Source organism: Halichoerus grypus, chromosome 9 (assembly GCF_964656455.1).
Source record: "Halichoerus grypus chromosome 9, mHalGry1.hap1.1, whole genome shotgun sequence".
In the NCBI taxonomy this organism is placed as follows: domain Eukaryota; kingdom Metazoa; phylum Chordata; class Mammalia; order Carnivora; family Phocidae; genus Halichoerus; species Halichoerus grypus.
Window position 1 is genome coordinate 123822184 of NC_135720.1, and position 25009 is coordinate 123847192.

General features: G+C 47.5%; 1 protein-coding gene across 20 annotated transcripts in view; it reads left to right on the forward strand.

Moving 5' to 3' along the window:
* FARS2 (phenylalanyl-tRNA synthetase 2, mitochondrial) overlaps positions 1 to 18031 on the forward strand; it is a 548888-nt gene extending 530857 nt beyond the window's left edge. For all 20 annotated transcript variants that reach the window (XM_078055663.1, XM_078055649.1, XM_078055657.1 and 17 more), the window contains one exon: positions 17730 to 18031. In XM_078055663.1, coding sequence (XP_077911789.1) covers positions 17730 to 17868 — 139 coding nt within the window. In that variant the 3' untranslated portion in view covers positions 17869 to 18031. The remainder of the gene's footprint in view (positions 1 to 17729) is intronic.
* Positions 18032 to 25009: the final 6978 nt, after the last annotated feature.

The window sequence follows — 25009 nt, forward strand, 5'->3', positions numbered from 1 at the left end:
CTGGCTGCTCTAGGGAGGCAAGGGGCGAAGCAGGGAGACCAGTTAGACTATTGGAATACTTCAGACAAGAGAGGGTGCTGACTTGGATGGTCGTGGTGGAGGTGGTGGGAAGTGGTCAGTTCTGGATATGCTCTGAAGCTCCAGCCTGTAGGATTTGCTTAGGGGTTATCACGAGGTGTGAAAGTAAGTAACATACGGTCATATCTGCCATGTTCTCTTGGTCACACAGGTCTGTGTGGAGTGTGTGTGGTCTGATGTGAGAGTGTATTAGACAGGGATGTGAATACAGGTGGCAGGGATCGTTGGGGACGGTCTTCTAGACTGAATACCACAGTGCGGGAAGGTGGAATGGATGCTAGAGAGGCAACCACCAGTGTCCCCCGCCATGAGACTCAGAGGAGTTAAGTCACTTGCCAAAACTGCACACGTGATCTTGAGAGCCAGACTATCAGCCTTCACTCTGTTGCTAAATAACCTTTTCTTATTGATTATTGAAATATATTGAGTTATCAGCTCATTTTAGCTTACTAAGATGCATCTCTTTTTCAATTATTGAATCTAGAGATGGATTGTTCTTAAAATCTATAGCTGCACCTTCCATTTTCTCCAATCCCAAGCTCATCCCCTTCTTTACTATTCTGGGCTTTATCCTGGACTGTTTCTTAAGATCAAGAGTTTATCTGAAATGACTTTAACAAATCGCTTCATTCAAAATCTGCCCCCTAAGCCAGTTCCATTCCCTCAAGAAAACTCCCACTGTGACCCCTCTCTCCCTCACCCCTCCTCTCCCCTCTACCCACCCCTGCCTCTGTCTTCCCACCATGGGCGCCAGAATCCATGCCTCCCAGAGCTTTGCCTTCTTCCCCCAAACCTTTCCCGTTGGCGTTCTGGAGCTGCTTTTCTCACAGCTAACCAAGGGAGAAAACGACCCCTCCCATTTTGAGCAAAAGAGAGAAATAAGTGTATCTCAGGGACTCATTTCTAGTGAAAAGAACAGTATGTTTGGTACAAAGGGCGCAGCCAGATAAATGCAGAGAGAAAATCATCTTGAGAGCTTCGGGAATCACAGCCCTCGTGGCTAATGTGCTGTAAGAACTTGACCCTTTTCCCTACTGAGATGGTGAGGGGCAGGCTGGAGGCCAGCACCGGGCATCATGGCCACAGGCAAGAATCAGGGGTTAAAAGTAAAACTGGAAAAAAAAAAAAAAGTAAAACTGAAAATAAAAAGAACCAGCCTTGATTATTCATGTATGCCAAATAAGTGTACTGCGTACAATATATCATTTTGTCTTTATAATATGACTGAGGCTCAGAGAGGTTGAACAACTTGTTACTGGACACACGGCTAGTTACCCACAGAGCCTGGAACAGTAATTAAAAATAAGTTGGTTCGACTACTGCCTGCCAGTATTAAGTACTTTTCGTTCACTCGTTCGGCAAATACAAATTCAGGGCTGCCTATGCGGGAACACTGTGGATCCTTGCTACTTTGCTTTTTGACTTGCATGTGGTTAGGCTGTAACATTAGTAACAGATTGGGTTTGTTGACATTTTGAGGAGGACTGATAAATGGCATCCCTCATCTTCACTGAACTGAGATATCATCAAGAAGTAGATACAGGAATCAGACAGGTGCAGATCAAAATGCAGTGTTAATACTGACATGGTGAAATGTGAGGATATGGCTCAGGGTATAGCCACAGTCGGGCTCCCGAAGTGACCTTCCCTGAAATCCACTCCCTACCTCCGTGGATGGGCAGACATCCCGAGGTTGGGCTGGTGTGAAAAGGGGAGCCCCGCATGGGCTGACCCCACAGGCCCAGTCCTCCTTCTCTCCCTTTCAGACTGATCCCTCCCCTGAGGGAAGGGTCCCAGGCAGGGGGCTCCCCCGTGAGGCATGCCCCGAAGAACAAATGAGATCATGTGACTTCGCTTGCAGACCCAGCCCCACACGTGGGGAGCACAGTACACGCCGGGCCTCCGCGCCTCAACCCTCTTGATCAGACAAGACTGCAGTGCTCTGGGAAGTGAGTCGGGCAAGAGGACAGGAGGCATTTACACAGGCATTGGCTCTGACGGAGAGGCAAGAAATAAAAGAGAGCCAGAGATGAGGCCCCATCGAAAGAGTTTCTTTAAGATGGACTAGGCTTTTCTAAATGCTGGTGGAAGGGCAGGAGAAGGGAGAGCTGAGGGTCACAGATCCAGGAGAGAGACAGCATCGTTGTCAGACAAGGCCCCCCAGAATTTGGAGGCAGTAGAATGCCCATGGCCGTGCTGGGGTTGAGGAGGAGGGACAGTAGGGAAAGAGAAGAGAATGGTGTGGATGCTGGCGAGGTGTGGGTCTGGTGGCAGAGAATGGAAGGGCTTTCTTATTTTTTGCCTGGGAAGGAAGGCATAGTCACTTAAAAGATGACTATTCGAAGGCTCTCTTTCAACTTTCCGGCTGATCTCTAAGCATCTCTTGGTTAACCCATTCTCACAGGATCGAAGTCTTCTTTACCATGTTGGATATTGCTTTGCTAGGCACCCTATTAACTCAACCTAGAACTTTTTGCTTCGTTTTTCATGCTGAGGTCAATTTTATAAACATAAGTTAGGCAGACTTTGAGAGGCTAGGCTAGAATCCTAATACCTTATGCAGCCTTGCTTCTGGGTTTAAGCATGCATTCTAGGTACACACTCACTGTCTTATAATTGGCATTTTGGAACACAACTCTCCATAAAGGATCCCATTACCCCTCTCAGTGATTTTAACTATTTGGGGAAATCATAGAAGTTGAGCCTCTTTGGTGTGTCGGTGCAGGGAGGAAAGCCGAGAGTAGCCAATGAAGTGACTTCAGCCAATAGACTTGGACTTCCCGTCTCTTGCTTATTAGGCAAATGGCATATTCCATCAGGTGCTCCTGTCCTGGACACTTGATGGTGGATGAATAAAAAAATGCAGCAGTTCCCAGCATGCAACTGACACCTTTTTCCTATTAAGCAAAGCAAGCTTAAGAATGATCCATTATGTGAACTGCCTTCAATTCTGTCTTCCCCAGCATTCATTCCAGTGAGAAATCCTTTAAAAGGGAGTCAGTAAATCTAATTCCAATCATGGATCCTTCTGAAGATTCTAAAGTGGAGTATCTCCCGTCATGTCAACTCCACATTACAAAGCAGATGAATAAATGCTTTTCCCTTGCCTGTTTCTGGCTCGAGGGGTGAGCCTGGTGGAAGCCTGGGGTGGCATGCAGTGCCCCCCCACCCTGGGCTGCACTCAGGAAGGCAGTTCACAGCCCAGGATCCCCACTCCCGGCTCCCTTGTTCAATGGCCCCCCACAGGGGCCTTAGACATGCCATACACAGTTAGTGCTCATCTGTGGTAACCATTAACATCACGGGGAAGAACTCTCTCCTGAATTTCTTCCATTTAAAAATTATTTCTCCCACCCCGGGTTGTGCCCCAGTGCCCTAACAAATGTTTCTTTTCTGTGGCATAATGGTAAATTCCTCCCACTTATCACCCTATCAATTCTGGAGGATAAAAAAAAAAAGTCCTCCACCAGCCTGCCCTGGCTCCTCTTTGCAGGGTTTTCCCAAATCCATCGTGTGCCCAGCGGTGGTTTTGTGAAGGGCCAGGCTCATTTAATCTCTCTGTTGTGATGTGCAAAGATCCCGAAAAAGGAAAGATCAGTGATTTATATGAAACACTTGAGCTTCTTCTCTCCACCCTCCTCCTCCAAGAAGATGTCATAACCAATCCATCAGGGCTCTGAGCTCTGTGTGTTTTCTCTCCCCTGTCCCCATCAGAGATCTGTGTCGAGTTAGAGCTAAATCAGGGGACACATTTAATTGAAAGACAAATGGCAAAATAGGGTTATGGTGGATGCTTTCTAACTGTGGTCTGTTAGAGTTTAATTATGCGTCGTAAATTGTGAAAGCCAATCCACTGTGCGTCTTTGCGCACTCCTGTTCTTTTTAATCACAAAGAAAATGTTCTCAGCTGCTGACAGGATGGGACTCGGCGTCTGTGCAGAGCAACTTGATCTTACCTGATGGTGACTCAGCAACTTGCCGAATCCAGTTAGCAGTTTTGTAGCTACTTACTCAAAACGACCGTAGTAAAGCCTGACTTCAGACATCTCAAACCGCCGGATCTCCCAGCCAACGATCTGCTTGTTTGTAATCAACCAATTATCATGGCCAGGGTGCAATAGAACAGGTACTGGGTGCCATGGTGAGTTAGAAATGTGCTTCCTCCTGGGTCCTAGCTCTTCATCCAGCCTTACCTGTGATGGAGACATAAGCACTTAGAGACTCAGAGAGAAGAGGCCAGAAATCCTAGTGACCATCTAGTGCACACGAAGGAGCGGAGGCCCAGAGATGTTAGGTGCTTGCTCAGGATAACCTGGGTGGTTAGGGGAAAGGCTAACATCATGGGAACCCAAACTTCTTGATACCCCACATGCTGCTGTTTCCCGAGGCCCTGCCCCCATTTCTCTCACCCAGAGCCCCATCTTAGGAAAGGGGTAGCAGTGTGTCCCGGAGAGGTCCTGCAGACTGTGCCCCCACTAGCAGAGCAGGTGAGGTGGGCAAGTCACCCCACCCCTCTGGCTCTCAGTTTCCCTATTGTTGCCATGGGAGTAAAGCTGTATGAGACAGTTTTGAGAAGTATGTAAGATGGTATACTCAGAGTATATTATAAAAGTACTTGGTACTTTTTAAACAGAAGTGCCCAAAACAAAGTAACAGTTCAGCCCCCAGAAGTCCCTTCCCTCTTGATTTGGGGGCATTGAGACAGAGGGAGGGTAAGAGAGAAGTGAGAGGGCAAGTACATGTGTTGCATGGAAACATTGTGAATCCAAGTCACTTCTGCAAACACTGAAGAAAGCAGGTGGCCAGAGGGGGCTCTGCTTTGAACGTCAGTTTATTTGGTTGATAACAAAGAGAAAGGGTGCCCCGTCTGGCATTTTTGCTGGAAGGCCCAGAATTTATACTTCTCCCTCTATTCTGGCTGTAGAGTTCTGCCCAGTGTCTGCCAACAGGACATTAGGTCCCGTGCAGCTTTTCTCCCTGGACATTTGTCTCTCTTTGGGAGTTGCTGTTTTTGCCATTGGCCCAGACTTATATGTAGACCTAGAGACGAAGGGACATGAGCATCTTCTAATGAATTCTAAAAATGATTGGCTGTGGCACAGAGCTGTCAGTCATCCAGGCATTTCTTATGCCTCCCCTCCCGTCCCCATGTTAACATGCTTATAAATTTCATGGCTTTGTCCTATCCGTTGAAAAGAGAACAGCAGATCTGTCTTTTCTCTCTGCTCTACGTTGATTTTTCCTGTGGCCAGAGGTAACTGCAGAACCTGGTTTTCAAAAACAAAACCAACCAGGCTAGAGCTTCCAAATCAAGAGCAGTCAACACAGTATTTCAGAGAGAGACTCGCCAGCCACTTCCCTATAGTCTTAATGAAAACCAAGAGTCAGATTCACCCAGCACCATGGTGATGCTAACGAGAAGCTGCTCAGATGTCATGCAGTCAGAGGTGCTCAAAGGCCAGGAACAGTGTGATGGTGAGTGTATAGTACTTAGCACCTGGGGCCCAATAAATTTCTGTTAATCTTAATGCTCTTGTTTATTTTTCTCTTCTTCGGTAAATCTGGGGACACATAACTTTTTTATTAATCTAAATGTGTATACTGCTCACAAAACAAATTAATTAGCAAAGGTTATGATGCTAATACTAATTATAGTAACTGGTATCTTTTATCAAGTATTTTTTTGTGTCAGGCACTGTGTTAGAATCTTTACACATATATCTACAAGACGTAGCGTTAGCCCCACGTAAAAGTGTTAAAAATTAGGCTTACAGAGATCCAGCAACTTTAGAGAAAGAAATCACACCTAGTACGTGCTGCGGGCAGCACTCACATCACACTGTTCCTGGCCTGTATGTACTCTGGGAGTATATAGCAGTAGGGTCTTTATTTTATTCTGCCGTCATTCTGGAACCTTCCTAACTCACTGCTATCTTATTCTGAGCTAATTGTCATACATGGAAGAGACAGACATACTCTTTGGTCAACTGTTCTGGCAATTTGTCCAAAACACACACTGCCCAACTGTGCACTCATTCCTTTGCCCAGCAAAAAAAAAAAAAAAAAATCAGCATGAAATAATGAAATATGAAATGAGGGAACCTAAAGATGTTAGACCACACTAGTAGTTTCTTCAAGGCATGACAATGTGTCACATTGCCCCGTGAGTCCAATTGAGGTGTCTTGATATTTTGCCTTTGAAAGTAACCCATGGGCACTCTTATCAAATCTTGCCTAATTATTCATAAAAGACAGATTCAACTTCAGAAGATTATGTAAGAAATGTAAGCTTGATATCTTTATTTTTTTGAAGTAAGAAAATACCAAAAAGAAAATACTTGTTTTCACTGAGTTTGAAAATGGATAACTGTAATTCAATAATATTTTGAAATGGTTTACTGACTCTGGCTCTTACTTTATTTGTACTTTCTTCAAAGTTGATGACAGTGCTTTGCTCACACGACTTCAGTTTTTTCCTAACTGAGGGATGAGTTAGGAACAAATAGCACTGCTTCTGTTTTATTGAGACCTGGAGAGGTCACTGGATTTATCCAAGTAGCAAAGGTATCTAGACCACCAAAAAAGCTATGTTGAACCGGCCCACCTCCCTTGCCTGAAGCAAAACTGCTTTTTCACGGAAGTACATTTTAGGGCTATCCCCTCAAGTTTCATCAAAGGAATAGCCTTATGAAACTCACTACTGCCTTGAAATAGTGATAGGCTTGAGACAGTGGCCTCCAATAGCAGTCAGCATACCCAGCCCAGGATTAAAAGCATAGCTTTGGAGATATTTGGACACTTCGATTGTAATCCTGTGTCTTACCTAGTGTTTGAGTGACCTGGGCTAGTCACTTTTAACCTCTCTGAGCTATAGTTTTCTCACCTGCAAAATAGGGGAAATAATTCCCATTATGGTGGGACTGTGATAAGAATTAAACAGAATAATTCATGTAGACAAACTAAGTGACCCATAAAACATAGCCATTATTAATCAGAAGTTCCTTCCGGGAAGCCCCACCTGAGAAATTTCTTTTAGAATATTATGTTGGGGTAAGTTTTTCTTCCCTAAAGAATTAGGGTCTTCTCTCTCTCAGGCAGTACGAACCATGGAACTGATAAGGCTTTCTTTCCATTTTGTTTGCCGGTTCTGAGGCAAGTTTATTATCTCCACTAGTTCAGAAGCCACCTGCAGATCTGGGTTCTGTGTTCTCCATGTTTGACTTTGTCTTCATCAATCTCATATTCTCCCTTATTCTGGCTTTGTTTGTTTTTCTTTTTCTCCCCTATATTTTCTATTAATGATGAGGATAAAATGAAACATGAAAGTGCCTAGCACTGAGTACATAGTAGATGATTCTTCCCTTTAAAATGTTTTTTCTTGGGGCGCCGGGGTGGCTCAGTCGGTTAACTGCCCAACTCTTGATTTCAGCCCAGGTCATGATCTCAGGGCTGTGAGATTGAGCCCTGTGTTCGGCTCCATGCTGAGCAGGGAACCTGCTTAGGATTCTCTCTCCCTCTCTCTCTGTCCCTCCACCCCATCCCTGCTTTCTCTCTCTAAAAATAAAATAAAATAAAATAAAATGGTTTTTTCTTTCTTCTTTCACCCTTTATTTCTTTATACTTCCTACACTTTCTCCACTAAGTAATATTTACTAATGAATTTACTCTTTCCCTGTTTTGTGATAAAGTCCTAGTCATATTTCTAAGAGCATCCTATAATTTAATTGGTAAATAATAATCATTACTGTGATATCCCTGGTTAAAAGTAGTTAATGGTGGAGCACCTGGGTGGCTCAGTCAGTTGAGCATCTGACTGTTGGTTTCGGCTCAGTCTTGATCTCAGAGTTGTGAGATTGAGCTCCGCATCGGGCTCTGCACTCAGTGCAGAGTCAGCTTGTGATTCTCTCTGTCCCTCTCCCTCTGCCCCTCCCCCCCACTCGTGCAGTGTCTCTCTTTCTTTCTCTCTCTCTCAAATAAATAAATAAATCTTAAAAATAAAGTTAATGGTGCCTGCAGCAGACATTAACAGGCTGAACAGAGTGTGCCTACAACAAAAGGATGAGCAGACTTGAATGAAAAGGAAGCAAGTCCCCACATATTCTAGCTGTGGCCTTCACTAAGTCGCTGCTTCTCTCTGGGCCTGTGCCTGGCTCTGCAGAAGGAAGTGACAGTGTCCACCTCTCAGGATTGCCGTGTGGGTCTCAACCAGTAAGGCCGCGTGGGTCCAAGGCTCTGGAAGCTGCATCACTTTATAATTGTTAATTTTTCTTATTGTTGCTACTTTTATTAGTAACAAAGTATCTTCAATTTTACAAAGACTGTCTGATGGCAAAGCCCAGAGCTTTCTTTAATTTTATCAATATTTGGAATTTAAACATAGTTTTCATATAGGTGTTACAGGTTCTAGGATACGTATCTGTCGGTGTGGTTTCCTCATGTTAGCTCTTCAGGGGAATAGATGGTCTGGGATAGTCATGTCCTCCTCTCGATGGTAAAAATAAATCCCTGAGGGATGTCCATTAACTGTGGTATAACTATAAAGTAGTACACAAACATTCCAGCAACTTCTGAGTTGCTCACTGACACTTGCACAGGGCACCTTCTCTGACCTGCCCCTTTAAGTTAATTGCCCCTTTATGTAGCCTCATGGCTCTATGTACCTCTTCTTCAAGCCCAATACGGTAGTTGCAGTTTATATTTCTTTATAATTCTTTGATTAATGCCTATATCCCTGTGAGCTTCATGAGGTCAGGTCTGTTTTGTTTTGTTTTATTCCACCATTAGGTCCTTAATACCTGGCAAAATACATGACATATATTGGATATTCACTTCATTTGTTGGATGCATGGATGAATGGATGGATGGATGGATGGATGGACAGATGCATAGACAGACATTTAATCTCAGAGACAGTGATGCTCAGCATTATATGTGCTGCCTCCAACTCTGACTACCAGTAGTCCTGGGAGTCCCCCGCCAGGGCTGTTGTGGGGCAGAATCTAGGACCAATGAGGAGAAACATAGGAAGCACTAGTCAGCTCAGTGTAAAGGGAATCTCCCTCTCAGACTGCAGTGGGGAAACCTGAAATGGGCAGCCCCAGAAGTAATCCAACATAAGGCTTTGTTGAAAGAGCTCAAGCATGGGCCAGAAAATCTTTACGGTCCCATGTCTTGGATTCTGTGATTCCATAAAACACATTGCTTGTACGATGAATCCTTAACCAAGATATCACTGCTGTATTCCAGCCTAGAATACTATGGATAGAAGAAGCTCATCCTAACAGCCAAGTCTCTGTTTTGTCACTCTCTCCCTCAACCTCCCACTCACTATTTGTCAAGACATCGTACTATTAGACCCAGAGAGTCCCTCCTCGAAAACATTTGTAAAATAACTGTAAGTCATTGGAAATGTATATAAGTTTCTCTTTCCTAATACTTCCTTCATAGTTAGACACTGAGTCTTTCTTAAAGTAATTAGCACATTTCATCCATTACTCACTAAAGAAATATAAGCTATACAACATAACACAGTTATGGGTAATTCTACTTACAATAATGGAATTGAGGATAGATCTATAGCATACCCTTGGTTAGGTGGCTGTTACTATCAGATCAATGATATGGTAAACCATAATATCTGAGTAATCCTCTATTGTTTGGGCGGAGTGAGATCTGGAGTTCACCGAGGGCCAGACTCTAGAGGCAATAAAACTGCCCAGAGCAGTCATAAGATATTGTAGATACGTGACCCTGGACTCTATTGTTTTGGTTGATTGCTTAATGATGCATTTTCTTTTGAGGCTTCTGAACCAGGAATATAAGGCCCTCATCTATAATCCCCACCCACCCTGCAGCCTCCTCCCCTACCAGTCCTGTACTGGAGAAGGGTGTAGACCCAGACCAGCCACTCTGAAGCACTCGCCTCTCCTCAATCTGTCCATGCATGTCCATGCTTCTGTCCGTGCCTTTGCAGAAATGACCCTTCCCTCGTACAGGGTCAATCACTTCCTGTACATGCTGTGACCAAAGCTGGTTTCCAGCTGTGATTGCAGCCTTCTCCCAGCAGATGATGAATCCTCCAGACAGCTCTTCACTGGACCATTTATCCCTGCAACATACACTCAGCAACTCCACGTTGAAATGAAAGAGGAAAAAGATATAATGAATGGCCCCCCGCCAGTACTCGTGTCATTTTGCCAGCTAGATGTACCCCTTGGCCTTCACCTGCAATAATCCTAATCATACTTTAAGATCTAAATCTAATCTCATCTCCCCTGCCAATCTTTCTCACTGCTAAGTCATTTACAGTCCATGTCATTCATTTAACATTTAGCATGAATAGCTTTGTCCTGTTGGTATCTTTTCATGTATAAATGTCTTAAGCCCCAAGTAGATGGTAACCTAGCCTAATCCTTCTTTTCGTATTATTTTGGGATACTTCTTCCCTCTAACACTGCCACTGAGTTGTGCATAGAAAAGCCACTCCATGAATATTTGTGTATAGATCAAGCAATTTGTATTTTGTATCTCCCACAATGTCTACCTCAGCACAGGATAAATAATTGCTGATCAATTGATTGAGTTGGAAATGTAGCACTTCACCTACCACAAATCTTCTGTTTTGTAACTGACTCATCCACCAAAGTGTCAACACGTTTGGGAAGCTGCCATGTAACAGTAGAGAGTTAAAGTTAGCTCTGTTGACTTTGGCTTGGCAGACTAAGCCAGGGAGAAAAATAAAACCTCTTCCAAATTTTCCACACAACCAAAAAGCACAGAGCTTTGGAAATCTGTGCAAAATGAGCCATTACTCCAAGTTTGTTAGAAGTGTATGAGGATGGCTTGGAAAATCATGGAATAGTTGAAGAGAATTGTTCAAATTGTTCAAGTGTGGTCAAACCTTGTTATAGCTTTATGAGCAGGATATCATAAAAATTCATTTGTGTAAAATGCAGGGCAGCTTAGTAACTAGGTTAACGAAATCAAAATGAGCCATTTGGGGAGGATGGAGACCAACCACGTTATACCCTTGCCAACAGTCCTGCCACATGGATAGATAGCAACAATTGGGGGCGTGGAGGGGGCTTGTTCTTGTCTTTTATTTGTTTTTAATATAAATGTGAGTTCCCAACCTCCATTTCTAGTAATAGTCAACTAGGTTATTTGGGCCAACCCTCCTCAAATTTTTTTATTTTAATAAAATATACATAAAATTGACCTTTTTCACCATTTTTAAGTGTATGGTTCTGTGGCATTAGGCACATTCACACTGTTGTGCAACCATCCCCACCATCCATCTCCAGGTCTTTCTCATCTTCCCAGACCCAAACTCTCTATCCCCATTCAACACTAACTCCTCCTTCCCCCTCCCCTAGTCCCTGGCAACCACCCTTCCACTTTCTCTCTCTGTGCGTTTCACAACTCTAGGGACCTTATATAAGTGGAATTCTGTGTTTGACCTTTTGTGTCTGGCTTATTTCACTTAATATGATGCCCTCAAGTTTCCTTCGTGTTGTAGGTATCGTAGTAGGGACCCATTTTTACAAATGGGGAGTTGAAGCTCCGATAATTCATCTTAGGTCATTCAGATCTTTCCGTGAGGCCCGAAGTAGAGACTCTATAATCTTTAGGTACATAAATAATAATACTAATTGGTAACTATAAGCCTAAACTATGCTAAACACTTAACATGTATTATTTTCATGCAGTTTCTTTAAAAAACCCTATAAGTTCATTATCTGTATCTTGGAATGAGAACCTGGATCAGAGATTAAGAACCGGCCCAAGATCCTCTAGTGGAGAACTCATGGCACTGGTTAGTCTCTATCTTGTGCCTCTCCATAAGAGATTTTATTCAGTGATTTCCCCAAAGCAATTATTTTCGTATATGCATGCATGTAGAAACCAAGAACATTGGCTCCACTCCCCAGGAGGCACGAGCGTGAACTTCTTCCTCCTGCGGAGCTTGGCATGAGACACTCATTGGGAAGTACCAGGAGAAGTTACAGGGATTGATGGGAATAAAACCCTGGGGGTGCTTTGAAACTTCCCTGAGGACCTGACAAGTGTTTGATGTGAAAAAGCATTTCTTGCCTGCAAAATGTGTGTCTCTGAGGAGCTCTTAAGTTGCCAACACACGAGATGACTGGGAGCTGGGCGGGGGTTGGGGAAGGCAGGTTTGAAAGCAACTCTACTCAAGCTGCACCCAGCAAGTTCCTTTTTCCCTGGCTCTGACTCTCCTTCCATCGAGGCCTGGATTGGAGTTGTCTTTCCCAAGGCAGTAACTGTCAGAGGAACCATCTGGTTTGGTTTCTTGTGACTGACTCCCAGGAACAGAAATCCCTCTGGGAAGAAATCGTAACCACAGCAGCAAGCAGCAGTGAGAGGCAACTCTGATGCTGGCTAGCTAGGAACTAGGGGGAGGCCCCCGCTCCGAATGGCCTACCAGGGACCTACCGTTCTGAGAATGAGAAAGGCAAACCTCTTAGTTTTGGAGAGTATGGGGTGGGGTGGGGGGAAGGGTAGTTTGTGGAGAGAGGCTAAAAGGTGTCCAGAGTGTCTATTACAACTCGAGGTCTACCTTCTACGGGAAGACTTTCTCAGTGGGCTCTCTCAAGCCGTAACCCAACCCCATTAAGCCAACTCCCTTCCCTCTTGCTTTGATCATTAATATCACTAATGCATCTTATGTCCATGCATTAGCCTGTCTGGAAATTGCCCCAGATCAGGGCCCCCTGCTCTTTCATTCCATGCAGGCTCGCAAATGCTGCTGGCTGGCTGGCTCATTTCCTCCACATGTGCATTTACTCTAGAAACTCATCTGTCCTCTGCACTAACTCTTGGAATGTTAGAGCCTGAAGGAGCTTTGGGCCCATTCAATCTGGCCCTCTCGCTGGGGAGACCACACAGACATCGCTGGGGCTTGGACTGGGAACTAGGTCTCCTGCCTCCCACGCCTGTGTGTTCACCACAGAAATGCTCATAGGGAAGCACCGGAGGGAAGAATCGTTTGCTGAAGGAGGATGTGTGGTGGGAGTGCAGCATGGCTGATGTCACAGCAAGCACCAGCCCCATCACGGCCATGAGGGGAATGGTCCTCCGCTCGGGCTCCTCCCTGGTGGCTGCAGGACCTTGGAGGACCACTGGTCCCCAGATGTAAGCTGGTTGGGTCGGGGTTCTCCTCACTTGCTTATCTCTGTGCAGCTCAGTGCCTGGAACATGCTATTTGTGGAAAGACTAAAGGAATCTATGAGTAGACCAGTGATAAACACTTGAAACTCAAATGTTCTAAATCTCTGTTAAAAATTCAAGCTCCAGCCAGTGACCTACTCGTTTTAGCCAATATCCAATGCAATGAAATTCCAACACCAAAAGAAATGTTTAGGCTCTTTCTTCAAACTCACTATAGTGAGATTTGCCCTCTCAAACTCAGTAATGGGTCTTCTCGTTTATTTTGCCGATGAATAGAAGCCAAGTACATAAGAGAAATTTTGTTTACCTTGAAAACCACAATTGTCAATGTAGTCTCTTCTCTCCTCCAGGGAAGGTTTCTTGTCCTGAAGGTTGTGCCCCTGTGAGTCTGGGGGGGGGGGGGGACAAGAGCTGCGGCTGCACACACACCCCCCCCATCCCATGCTCTCCCCGCAGCTCTCTTATTCCCCACAGCTGCTTGGCTTTGCAGCCTGCCTTTTTAATGGCCCCTTAAGTAGGAAAGGCCTTTATTGAAAAGCATCCCTGTCCCGGGGCTTCCCACTCCGTGTCACAGTTATACCTCACGTGTGGCCTTGTGCTCTCTGTTAGTCACAGGGCGGAGCTAGAAAGGAACATGGGCTTACTCCGTCTCTTCCTTGAGCAGGAGGATTACAGACATTGCCCTTCTCAGTAGCTTGCAAGCCCTGTCACTTCTTAGGGGAAGTTGGGGGTAGAAGGAAGAGGCTGGAGGTGGGACAGGAAGAGAGGAGGAGCGTGCTGGAGTGCTGAGGCTTGCTACTTAATACTTGGGCTCTGAAACCAAACTGCCTAGTTTGTGTGTGTTTGTAACGAGGTAAAAATTAACCATTTTTAAAGTGGGCGGTTCAGTGGCATTTAGCACGTTCTCAGTGTTGGGCAACCATACTAGCTACCTAGTTCCAGAGCATTTCCTTCACCCCAGAAGAAACCTCGTACCCACTGTTCTCCTTAAAACGGCCGGTGATCTGCCCAGCAAACAGCGTGTTTATTTGGGAATAACAGAGAGTTACAGTCTGGAACAAGCCAGCTATGGCACAACCATAGGCAAATCCCACGAACAAAAGAGAAGAAAATGATTTTATGGAGAAGGAGGAGGTTGAGAGGGGTCGCTTTGGACAGAAGTCCATCGGAGAGAAGCAGGAGTCGGGGTGATGACGGTTTCTCACTGGCTGAGTTGCACGGGTGGTGGATCTCTTGAAGGAGGTGTGACGTACATCCTTCCCCGTGGGGGGCTGTAACTGATGACTCTCCTGTTGAGACTCTTCTGGTGGGGTCTGTAACGGACACTTCTCTTGGAGTCTGTGGTTGGCAGTTCTTCCTGTAATTGACATTCGGTGGAAAGGCTCTCCCTTCTAGCCTCCCAGGCCCCTTTATTAATTTATTAAGCAGTTTCTACCCATACCCCCTTCCCCGACCCTCTGGAAACCACCTATCTGCTTTCTATCTGTATGAATTGCCCTCTTCTGGATGTTTCGTGTGGATGAAATGATGCAGTACATGATCTGTTGTGTCTGGCTTCTTTCACTCAGCCTGCTTTTGGGGTTCATCCACATTGTAGCAGGTGTCAGTACTTCATTCCTTTAATGACTGAATAATACTCCATGGTGTGGATATACCATATTTTGTTTATCCCTTCATCCCCCTGATGGCCATATCCTGTTTGGCTGTTGTAAATGGAGCTGCTGTGAAAATTCTCATATAAGTGTGTGTTTGAACACCTGCTTTCAGTTCTTTTGGGTATATGCCTAGCAGTGGAGTGGCTGGGTCATAGGATAATTCTCTGTTTAACTCTTTGAGGACCCACCACACTGTTTCCACAGTGGCTGCACCATCTACATTCCCATCAGATTGCCTGGTTTCAGATCCAGTCCTGCCAGTTAGTAGCTGTTTCAACTTGGGCGCGTTCCTTTGCGCTCCGTGCCTCAGTTTCCTCATTTGTATAACCAGGACAGTAATGCTATGTACTCCGTGGGGTTTGGATGCTTACAGGAGTGAACGCCTGCAAAGGGCTTCGAATGATGCCCGGTGTGCAGGACTCACTACAGAAATGTTTGCTGCTGGTGTATTGAGCGACAGTGAAGGTCATGGCAGATACAAGATTGAGAAGCTTTTTGACTAAAAAGGCCCACATTGGGTGGTATAAAAGAATCACAAGAGCTCTAATTTGCATATTTGGAGTTGGGCACTGAGGGCATCCCTCCTTTGGAGGAATCCATCTTCATACCTACTCAGTGATAAGCCACAAGATCCTTCAGCTCTGTAACTCCGTGGTTCTTGTGGAGAGCCCGCTCCTCAAGGACGAGGAGACTCATGACCAACGGCAGTGCCACTTCTTCCAGTTCTCCAGCAAGCGAAAGGAGGACAGGAGTGTGTCCCAGCAACTAAAAGCTCCAAAAAGAAGTCCCTTAAAAACAGTGGGCCACCTGGGCAGCTCAGTCGGTTGAGCATCTGACTCTTGATTTCAGCTCCAGTCATGATCTCAGGGTCATGGAATCGAGCCCCACGTCAGGCTCCACACTCAGCAAAGAGCCCACTTGTCGCTCTCCTTCTGCTTCTCCCGCGGCTCGCGTGTGTGCACGCTCGCTCTCTCTCAAATAAATAAATTAAATCTTAAAAAAAAAAAAAAAGGATTTCCTAGAAAACAAATAAAAGTAAGTCTTCTCTCTCTCACCAGTGATGGTAGGAAAAGGCAAAGCTGGTTGATTTTCAGTTGAATCTACTGAATTATCACCAAATATTCTGCCAATTTTATTTCTCTCAATTTATAAAATTAATCCATATGTTTATGATTCATTTACACCTCACTCATCGAAATGTTTTATAAAAGCTGTTTGAATCCCAGGAATCCTGACAGGGGCCTTCTCTGAAGCACGCAGAAACAAGATGATAAATTTTTCATTTTGGGTTGGAAATCTCAACTTGTCGAGTGGCCATATTACCAGCTCTTCAGCTGAGTAAGAGATGCCAGAGGAAACCAACGAGAAAATGTACTAACAGTTGCCACAAGGATACTCTGGCCTCACACTTGTATAGCACTTCATAATGTGCAGAGCCCTGTCACTTTCTAAATAGGTCTCTGCAACAGTTTGGAAAGCTTGGTGGAGTAGGCGCTGCTGTTAGCTCTTTCAACAGAGAAGGAACGGAGACCCAGGAAAGGTGTGTCGTGGCCCAGAGATGCAGGAGCCAGCGCTAGGACCCTGAGCTGCTCACCTCGTAAGGGGCCTCTGTGTCCCTCGCTCGGACAGGGACTCAGGAGGGCGGGCAGAGGCGGTCTTCTGCAGTGCGTGCCCCCAGCGCCCGCACACACACACAGGAAACCATCACATCCTTGCACTGTCTCCAGGTCACTGACAACCTGGGCCCCCCGATCGCGAGGCCATACTTGTTCTCGTAAATGTTTGCCTCATCTTCAGACATCTACAATTCCTCCGCCCTCTTTCTCCCTCCTTAACTCATTTCTCCTCCTCCAGAACCTTCCATCTCTCAGAAACTTAGGATGTTGCAGCATCCTTTCTTACTGGCGTCCGGTTGAAAGAAAAGCCTGTCTTCTGCACCCGGGGGAGGCCGGGTGGGGGCTTCCAGCAGCCGCAGGAGGCCCAGGGCAGGAGGGCGCAGTTGCGCTGTACCTCTGCAGTGGACAGTTTCTTAAGGACCCCAGCAGGGTGGGCCTTGCCCTTCCAGCAGCACCGTGAGGCCATCTGGTGTATCTGCAGCACAGAGGTGCGCCGGTGGAGAAAGCGTCTTGAAGCATGTGCGTGGAGCATCTGTCCTGGGCGCTGCAGTGTTGGGACTTGTCACATGTCTCTGTGAAGACCCAGTTCTGCAAAAGGCCCCACTACCTGGACCTTGGAAGCATGTCCGTATGGCACAATTGTCTGTATGCTTTCCATGGCCTATAGGGGTGCGAAGAGAGTGATACCTCTCAGCCTTCTAGACGGCTAGAGCCCGTGGGGCCAGTCCCAGCCTTGGGACCCCAGTGTGCCTTCCACCTGTGATTGTTTTCTGTGCTGTGAGAAAGGTGGAGGCCTACTGGCCTTGGTTCCTAACCCTCTCTGCTTATCAGAGTCCCCTGGGGAGCCAACAAAAAGCCCAGAAGCCCAGAACCCACGTCCCACCTGCTGGACCACGATCTCCAGGGCTTGGCCCCGGGAAAATCAGACTCAAGAAACGCCCTTCCCGGGGGACTTGAATGCCTCTGGGCCAATGGGAAGCAGCAGTCCTGATTATCCAAGTCAGGGTTCCCCTAACACCACCTCCCGAAGCCCGTAAGAGGCCGTTAGTGCGAGCGATGTCCCTGTCCCGCCTGGATCCCATCCTCAGCTCTCCACTGGGGTTGAGCTGGTTGGAGCCAGCAGCACGGCTCCTGTAGGCGGTGGGCACGCCTGTCCCTCACTCACCTGCCTTTCTCTTCCATTCTCCAGGACGCACAAGACCAGCCACTGCTACCGCATCACCTACCGCCACATGGAGCGGACCCTGTCCCAGAGAGAGGTCGGGCGCGTGCACGAGGCCGTGCAGGAGGCCGTGGTGCGGCTGCTGGGCGTGGAGGGCAGGTTTTGATGCCACTGTCCGGACCAGGCTGCAGCCTCTCGGGGCTCCAAGGATTTGCGAGAGAGAAAAGGATATTGTTTGTGGACTGGGACATCCGTCATGTTGTGATAAATGGGTCAGTGTTAGGACTTTCAGAAAATAAAGGATCGCTCTTGAGAAACTGTTGACATAGCATTTGTCTTTTATTTGGGGAAATGGGGAAAAAAGAAGCAATAATATAAGAGTTCCCTCTTCCTTTAAGAAATGCTTTGCCCGTTGGTGCTCGGTGTGGTTAATTGGTCCCTGGGTTCCATTAAACTATAAACACCAGGTGTGTTTCTTGCCCGACAGGCTCTTCCACCCTTGTAATAAGTGAAGCCACACAAAGGGACATCAGAAACTCCAGACACCAGAAGATTGTTTGAATCCACTTCCATGCTTGCTTTCTTCTCTTCATTTTCTGCTTTGCAAAGGGCAGGCTTCAAACAGGGCACTAATGAAATGCCAGGCCCCCCCCTCAAAAGTGAAGACAGTCATGTGTCTGAGTGGGGCAGGGTATCTCTTGCTTTTCATAAACCCGTGGCTTGGAGCCAGGCCTCTGGCCCCAGGGCTTGGGCTTAGCTCCCTTCTGGCCCACCAGCGAGGAGAGAAAAGAACAAGCGCCACCCCAGAGGCTGGGAGGCACACAGGGGCCCCCTTCTTGAAACCCTGCGAGTTTTATTGCCTAACAGAAGGCCCCTGCTTCCGGAGACGACCTTTAAGGAAGAACATGGGGCTTTGATGTCCACCCCCCCTTCTATCCCAGGCACTTTGTAGTCTGCCAGCCTCACTCCTGACCATTTTTAATAATCAAATTCCATCCCTGGCACGATGCTGGAGGCGGATGGAGGACTGCGAGGGCTGGGATAAATATTTGATGAGGGGTGGCCATTATCAGCTAGTGGCGTGGGGGGTGGGCAGCTCTTCTCAAAGGGAAGAAATGGGCTTTCATGTCATTTCACCTTGTTATTCATTTGTACTTTTCCTTTGGATTTTCAGGGAATTAAGGAAGCAGTGCCCCAACTCCTGCACCCAGGCGTGGAATCACACTGCTGTCCAGGGTCCTGGGGCCCCCCGGGTGCAGTTCCTTAAGTGGATAGATCTGAGTGGGAATGCACAATATGATTCGTAATGTCTTCTTCAGTAGCGTTTGCTAGCAGACCACTTCTGCTCTGGCCTTGCGCTGCATTTCCAGAGGTCCTTTTTATCCCCAAGACGAGTTAGGCTTTGATTAATATTCTCCAGTAAAACAAGTTAGGTGGGTAATACCCAGAAAATCATGGTGCCCCACCTGGGCCACAACCAGAGCAAAGATTTGTCAGATCCTGTGCTTGTGCCCACCCCTCTACTCAGGCCTGGAGGAGTGACATTCAGGAGGGTTCACAGAGTGCTTTTCTGAACATTCCTCTCAATACACTGTATCTGTTATCTAAGGTTTACAAATGAGGCACAGAGGCCTAAAGAAGCCACAGGACTTGACCAGGAACGACACCCAGGAGGTGGCCGGCCTCACACTCAAGCCTGCTGCCTCCAGATTAGTAACTTCCATCTAAGCAGACATTGGTTGGTTGTAGGATCTGTGCCTCCCTCCTGCTCCTCGGGCCTTTGTTCCATTCGGAGAACTCCAGCCGCGTGGGCTCCACTCTAGTGGGCTTGCACTTGCGCCAGACTGGCCCCCCAGGGCTCAGGGAGCATCCAGCTCTTGACTTTTCATGTGCTTCCCACAGGAGAATACGTAACGAGAAAGGAAATGATAAGAAAAGCAATTTAATCCGTAAGATGAATAGCACTTTGCAGCTCAAGAACAGACTGGCTCTGTATAAAGTCGAGCGTGGTGACTAACCCCAGCACCAGCACCGTGAGCCTCTGGGATGCTCCGTCCCCTCCTTTGTGTAATAGGAATAATAATAACACCTACCGCAGAGGGTGCTCGTGAGGACCAAAGGAGACATCCCCTGATCTGTACCTGGCATAGAACCTGGAACCTAACGAGCCAGCAGTAAATGATACCTGCTCTGACCATTATTCAGGTGGGAAAAGGTAGAACTGTGGAATATTAGAACACGAACAGATTCTGGAGAGGGGCGCCTGGGTGGCTCCGTCAGTTGGGCATTCGACTCTTGGTTTCAGCTCAGGTCATGATCTCGGGGTCGTGGGATCGAGCCCCATGTGGGGCTCCATGCTCATTGGGGATTCTGCTTGGGATTCTTTCCCTCTCCCTCTGCCCCACCCCTGCTCTCTCTCTCTCTCTCTCAAATAAATCTTAAAAAAAAAAAAAAAAAAAAAAAGATCCTGGAGAGCGCCATATGCCCCCCAGATGAGTGTCTATATGTGAGAACACTGGAGTCCAGAGAGGCAAGACGACTTACCCGAGGGCACAGCTAATCACTGTAGAGCTAGGCCTAGAAGCAGGCTTTCCAGAGCCATTTTCCACAACACCACACTGAATCCGACAGCTTGAGCATGTCTTTAGGTGTAAGGCCCACTGAAAGCCTTGACACTCGTAAGGGTCACGAAGGCTCAGGCTACGGTTGCAGCCGTGTCCTGGAGCTGAGCACCAAGTATCCTTCCAGCCCATGCATCACCTGTCCGTGTGAGCAGGACTCTCAAGATGCCAGCCGGACAGAGGTCAGCAAGCTCTGGCTCCTCTGAAGGTCATGGTGATAAATTCTGTGACCACCTGCAGCCTCGGGGGTGGAGCCTGTGGGCTCCACAGCCACTCGTCCCTTTGTCCCCTCCTCGCTCTTCCGTCTTCCTGCTGGGTGACCCCCTGCTGACCCGATTCCCCTGCGCTGTCCCCTGGAACTTGTCACCACCACCACACTGGCCCAATGTGCCCGGCCATTGGCTGGTGGTCTGGCAGACAAGAAATGGGAAAGGAAACCCTTTGCCACTGGAGGTTCTTTTATTTTTTTATTTTATTTTCATAAAGATAGAATACATGGCCGCCTCCAAATGCCCACGTGCTGACTCTGCTTACCGAGACACCCCAGCGGACACGTCGTGTCCTCCATTCTCAGGCCAGGAGTCCGCCAGTCTCCCCACTGACCACCATCACTCAAACAGCACTTCCGGGCTACTAGCTGGGACCACGTGCCCCTCCCCATCTGCAGGTCAGTTGCGTATTTTCCTGGTAGTGGGAGGGCACGTGACAGCGACGGTGGAGTTGACGTGGCTGACATCGTGGTCTTCCAGGCACGATGCTCCACCTTCATTCAGCCATTTAGATTGGGGCCGCTGTTCTGTGCGACAGATGGAGGCAGGGAAAGAGGGGCCGAGTCCAGCCTTCATGGAGTTTATATGCATCCTCTCATTCCATCCTCACAAGCCCCCGAGGCTCGTGCCCTTATCATCTCATCTCCAAGGGCGAGATTAATTGTGTGCAGGGAGATGTTGCACAGCCAGCATTGGAGGAAGCCCTTCTGACTCCCAGGCCTGTGCTCTTAACACTGCCTCCCACTCCTCCCTGTGCAACTGCCCAGGCCCTGGGACAATGCTAGTCAGGGCTGGGAATTCCCTCCGGACCGTGGCAGAGGCAACGGACCACCGTTGAGGAGACGTTGCCGGCAGGGGCTTCAAGCTTTGGGACGGTGACAGCAGCACAGACAAGCCACAGGAACTCTCCGTGAGGTGCTAGGGACTTTGATGTAGGCCCTTGGGACCAGCTACGGGATCTGTGTCAAAACTGCTAGAAGCCCCTTTTGATCCCCTGACGCTCGAAGCCTCCAGTAGAATTTATACTTGTAGCCATAGCTGCTTCTGGACAGCAAGTCAGATTCAAGGTCACTGTCAGGGCTGAAAAGGTCAGTTCCTGAGTGACAGGGGAGAACCCAAAACTGAACAGTCTAGGACCCTGCAAGAACAATCCATGCTCCCAGGAGGGAGTCCTTGCACCGGGGATGGGGCGGTGGGGCAGCCTGACAGGAGATCATGTGGTTATTTCCGACCTCAAGGTCGCATTGGCTCGGGGATTTCTGGGTGGCTTCTATACCCAGAAATGCCGTATTGCTCTAAAAGCAATCAACGGCAACCAAAAAGCCCGGGCCCTATTCAAAGGCGGGGGTTCAAGGCAGATTTCCTGTGAGGTTGACGCGACCGCCCTGCTCTGGTACTTTTTCTCTCCCATCCCTGAGCCCTGAGGATGTTCCCAGGAGGAGAGCAGCGCAGGGGTGCCCCAGACGGGTCACCTAGCATCCCTAAGACTTGTTTTCCTCCGCGCTAAAATGGAGGTGACTATCCCTGCCCTTCTTCCTGCAGACTGAGTATGAAATGAATGGCTCAGCAAGCAGTAAGAAAATCAGGTGTAAAACTCTTAAGTATTTCCTGTTAGCCTCATGACAACGGTCTGTCTACTAAGAAGTGGAAAACATCAAGCCCAAGGCCAGCACCAGAGTCCTCTAGTCAGTGGGTAATAGAGCTGGAATTTAAGGCCACGTTTCCATAAGACGAAAGCGCACGACCCTTCCACCAGGCCGTGTGTCTGCCAAGCCCCGAAAAGACGAGAACACTGAGACAGCACATTACCCTCTACAGCCGCAGCTGTAAAAAGGGGAGTGCCCTCCGTAGCCTTCTCTCTCAAAATGAAGGCCAGTGTGCGTGTGTGTGTGTGTGTGTGTGTGTGTGTGTGTGTTTCCCTATGGTGCATACAAGCCTGACAGAGGGCTTGGCGTTCTCATGAATCAGACGATGGAGGGGATGCCAGGCCACACTGAGTTAACAGCAGAAATCAAGGAAGGCACTCGAGATGGGTCACACGACAAGGATGGATCCAGGAAGAAAATCATTTTCTGATTTTCTCTCTAAAGCAGCACTTCCCAGCCCAGGATCCCTGCCACACCCCGAGCTCCTGGCGGGTCCGGCGCAGGACTCAGGTGCCCCCGGGGCTGCGCACAGACCGTGGCTCACCGGCGAGACGGCGGCACCTCGTCTTTCCCGGCCGAGAAGGGATCTCAGAATGCAAGTGTGTGCGCTTGACATTTTATAAAGGGAACTTGAGAGTCTATTTTTAACATCTTCTAACCTATCAAGAGTGAATTATTTGAAGTCATCTATACTTTATTAGTAATAAGAAATAACTAGGGTGCCCCAGCAACTCCATGGAGAAAGGGAAGTCTTTTCAACAATAATAGCTGGTTATCCGCATAAGAAAAAAAGAAAAGAATCTCCACCCCTACTTCACACTGAACACAAAAAAATAATTCGAGATGGAGCATAGACCTAAATATGAAATCCAGAACTTGTAAGGCTTTAGGAAGAAAACATAAGGGACTATCTCTGTGACCTTGAATAGGCAAAGATTTCTTAGAAAGGACACAGAAGGAATTAGTAAAGAAAAAAATGACAAATTGGACCTTTTCACGATGTAAAACTTCCACTCTTTGAAACGCATCATTAAGAAAATGAAGAGGCAAACCATAGATTGGGAGAAAATATTTACAACCTATGTTTCACAAAGGACTTAGACCCAGAATACACAAACATTTCCTACAATTCAATAATAATTAAAAAAAAAAACCCTTTGAACAAAATGGGCAAAGACTTGAACAAACACTTCACAAAGAGAAGATTTATAAATGGCCAAGAAGATGAAAAGTTGCTCAGCCCTTTCAGCTGGTCAGGAAACGCATTTCTGAAGTTATGGAGCAGACAGAACTAATCTACAGTGGCAAACACAGATAGATCAGAGGTTGCCTGGGTCTGGGAAGTGATTGACTGAAAGGGGCACACAGGGCATTTTTAGGTGATGGAAATGTTCTATATCTTGAGAGGAGGGCAGTAACGCGGACAAATGCATTTGTCAAAACTCATCAAACCATCCACTTGAAGATCTATGCCTTTCGCTGTATGTAAATTATGGATGTACAATAACAAAGAGACAAATTATCGTGCTGCATCTCACGACCAAATGAATGCTACAGCTCAGAAGCAGAGAAAGCCTCAGATTCTGGAAGAGTTGGGCAGAGAAGGTTCTAGAAGGACTCTGGGGGCAAGATCACCCAAGTCCACGGTGCACCTGGATGGGCAGCTAGCTCCGTGCAGGAGGGTGGCAGCACATGCAGGGGAGACCGGGCGAAGGTGGAGGAGCAAGGGTGCAAGCCCAGGCCCGCACAGGACACAGGTGAGAAATGATGGGGCCCTCACTGCTGTCCTCAGAGCGGGGGGTGCACGCAGGGGACTGGCCGGCGGACTCAGTGGTACAGAGCAGAGGGAAAGGAGGGGACCCGAGGGCTGCTGGTAGAGCCTCTGGTTTAGCCATGTAGCTGCTCCCCAAAGTCCTTGGGGCTGGAGCAGCTCCGTGACATGAGCCACGCTGCACCCCTGGGCATGGAGCTTATAACAAAGCACGTCCCAGGTCCATCTTCCATCAGTGGGAATCACCCAGGGTCACAGGGAAGCCAGGCAGCTGGCCCGTGGCTTCCGGATCCACAGAATATCTGTCCCCCACCTGGGGGAGGCTCAGAGCGAGGCCCGGTTGAGAAATCCGACTCCAATGATACTCTCCCTCCTGCCCTCAGGCCACGAGGCCTGACCACAGCCCCTAAGCCCCCTCACCCCGGGGGTCACAACCTGGGAGGAGCCGAAGGCCTTGCTGAGGGGTAAAGCCCCCCACCTCAGGCAGCAGAGGTGAAATGTGGCTCTGCCACTGCGTAGCTGGGTGACCCTGAGGAGTTCCCAAGCCTCCTGACTCAGTTTCCCCATTTTACAAATGGGAATACTAATCATACTCATGGGACCGTGATGGGGGTTAAATGAGCTAAGGCATGGAAGCTCTTAGTTTTTAGCACAGTGAGCTATTACAGCTATATTAATATTTTTCCTAAACCCATGTTGGGAAACTGTTCTGGAATTAGGTGGTGGTGATGATTGCTTAGCTATGTGGACGTACTAAAATCCACCGCAGTGTATGCTTTGGAAGGGTGACTTTTATGGCATGTGAATTCTATTTCAATCAAACTGTTATTTTTTTTAAATGTTAAGAACGTTGACATCTAATAGTAATAAAATGTTGTAAATATGTATTTACCGTATGACCCAGCGATTGCATCCTTCAAGTATCTCCCGAGAGAAATAAAAGGAGGGATCTTACTGAGTTCGGGCTAATGTGGAAACGGGCAGAGGTGCTGTGCCTTCT